Source organism: Octopus bimaculoides, chromosome 1 (genome assembly GCF_046866305.1).
Source record: "Octopus bimaculoides isolate indiv1 chromosome 1, ASM4686630v1, whole genome shotgun sequence".
Lineage (NCBI taxonomy): Eukaryota > Metazoa > Mollusca > Cephalopoda > Octopoda > Octopodidae > Octopus > Octopus bimaculoides.
In genome coordinates, this window is record NC_142928.1 from 172408289 (window position 1) to 172409463 (window position 1175).

At 39.2% G+C, this 1175-nt stretch overlaps 1 protein-coding gene across 1 annotated transcript; it reads left to right on the forward strand.

Annotated features, from left to right (window-relative positions):
* Window positions 1-218: 218 nt before the first annotated feature.
* Window positions 219-902, forward strand: LOC149137858 (uncharacterized). The gene has a single exon (XM_089355190.1). The coding sequence runs from the start codon at window positions 219-221 to the stop codon at window positions 900-902; it is 684 nt and encodes a 227-aa protein (XP_089211316.1).
* The last annotated feature ends 273 nt before the right edge of the window (window positions 903-1175 follow it).

Sequence of the window (1175 nt, forward strand, 5' to 3'; positions counted from 1 at the left end):
TATATAAATATATAGATACATATATATATATATATATATATATATATATATATATACGTGTATATATATGTGTATATATATGTGTATATATATATGTGTGTGTGTGTTTGTTTGTGTGTGTGTGTGTGTGTGTGTGTGTGTGTGTGTGTGTGTGTGCGTGTGCGTGTGTGTGTGTGTGTGTGCCCTCACTGTGTGGTTTCAGATCAAGTCGTGGCACAATGGACATGATTTTCTTCTGCTCGTCAACTTCAGGAGAAATGCATCGAACATTACATGGTCTTTACCAGATTTTTGTCGATTTAACAAAAGCCTTCGACACTGTTAATAGGACCGTTCTCTGGACCATTCTAGGTAAACTTGGATGTCCACCTCAATTCGTCAGCTTGTTTAAGCAACTTCATAGTGATATGAAAGCTCGTCTTAAATTCAATGGGTCACTATCGAAACCAATTTCTTTCGATATCGGAGTTAAACAAGGTGATTTTGTTGCTCCAACACTTTTTTCCATATATTTTGCTGTAACTGTCTTGCACGCTTTCCAATACTGTGATATCGGTGTCTACATTCGCAGAATCGCAGGTAAGGTCTTTGATGTTAAATGCTTTAATGCAAAGTCGAATATATTCCAGGCCCTTGTTCGAGAGCTCCTTTATACTGTTGATGTAGTCCTCGTTGCTCACACCGAGGAGTGCATACAGGCTATATTGTATCTCTTCTCTAGAGTTTGTATTGCTTTTGGACTTACCACCAGTCTAAAGAAAACAAAGATCATGTTCTCACAGCCACTAGGCCAACCCTATGTGGAACCTAACATCTTCGTCCAGGGTTCAAGATTAGATGTGGTTGACTTGTTCATCTACCTTAGTAGCACTCTAGAGATGGATCCCTTGATTCTGAAATAAACCTGACAATTGAAAAAGCCAGAAGAGCATTTGGAGGGCTTGAAAATCGTGTGTGGACTGATAGAGGTATCACCTTCAAAACCAAGCTTAGTATCTATGAATCTTGCATTTTAACGCTTCTCCAGTAATCTTCTGAAACCTGGACGACATATCGGCGCCATATCAAGGCTTAAGAAAGATTCCTCCAGACTTCTCCAAGCAGGATACAAACATCAAATGGAAGTCTTTAACACCACACACCGTTGTTCTTCAACAAGCCGACACATCCAGTAT

What these genes read in the sequence shown, in the direction of transcription:
- LOC149137858 (XM_089355190.1), top strand. Translation starts at nt 219, where the DNA reads ATGGACATGATTTTCTTCTGCTCGTCAACTTCAGGAGAAATGCATCGA.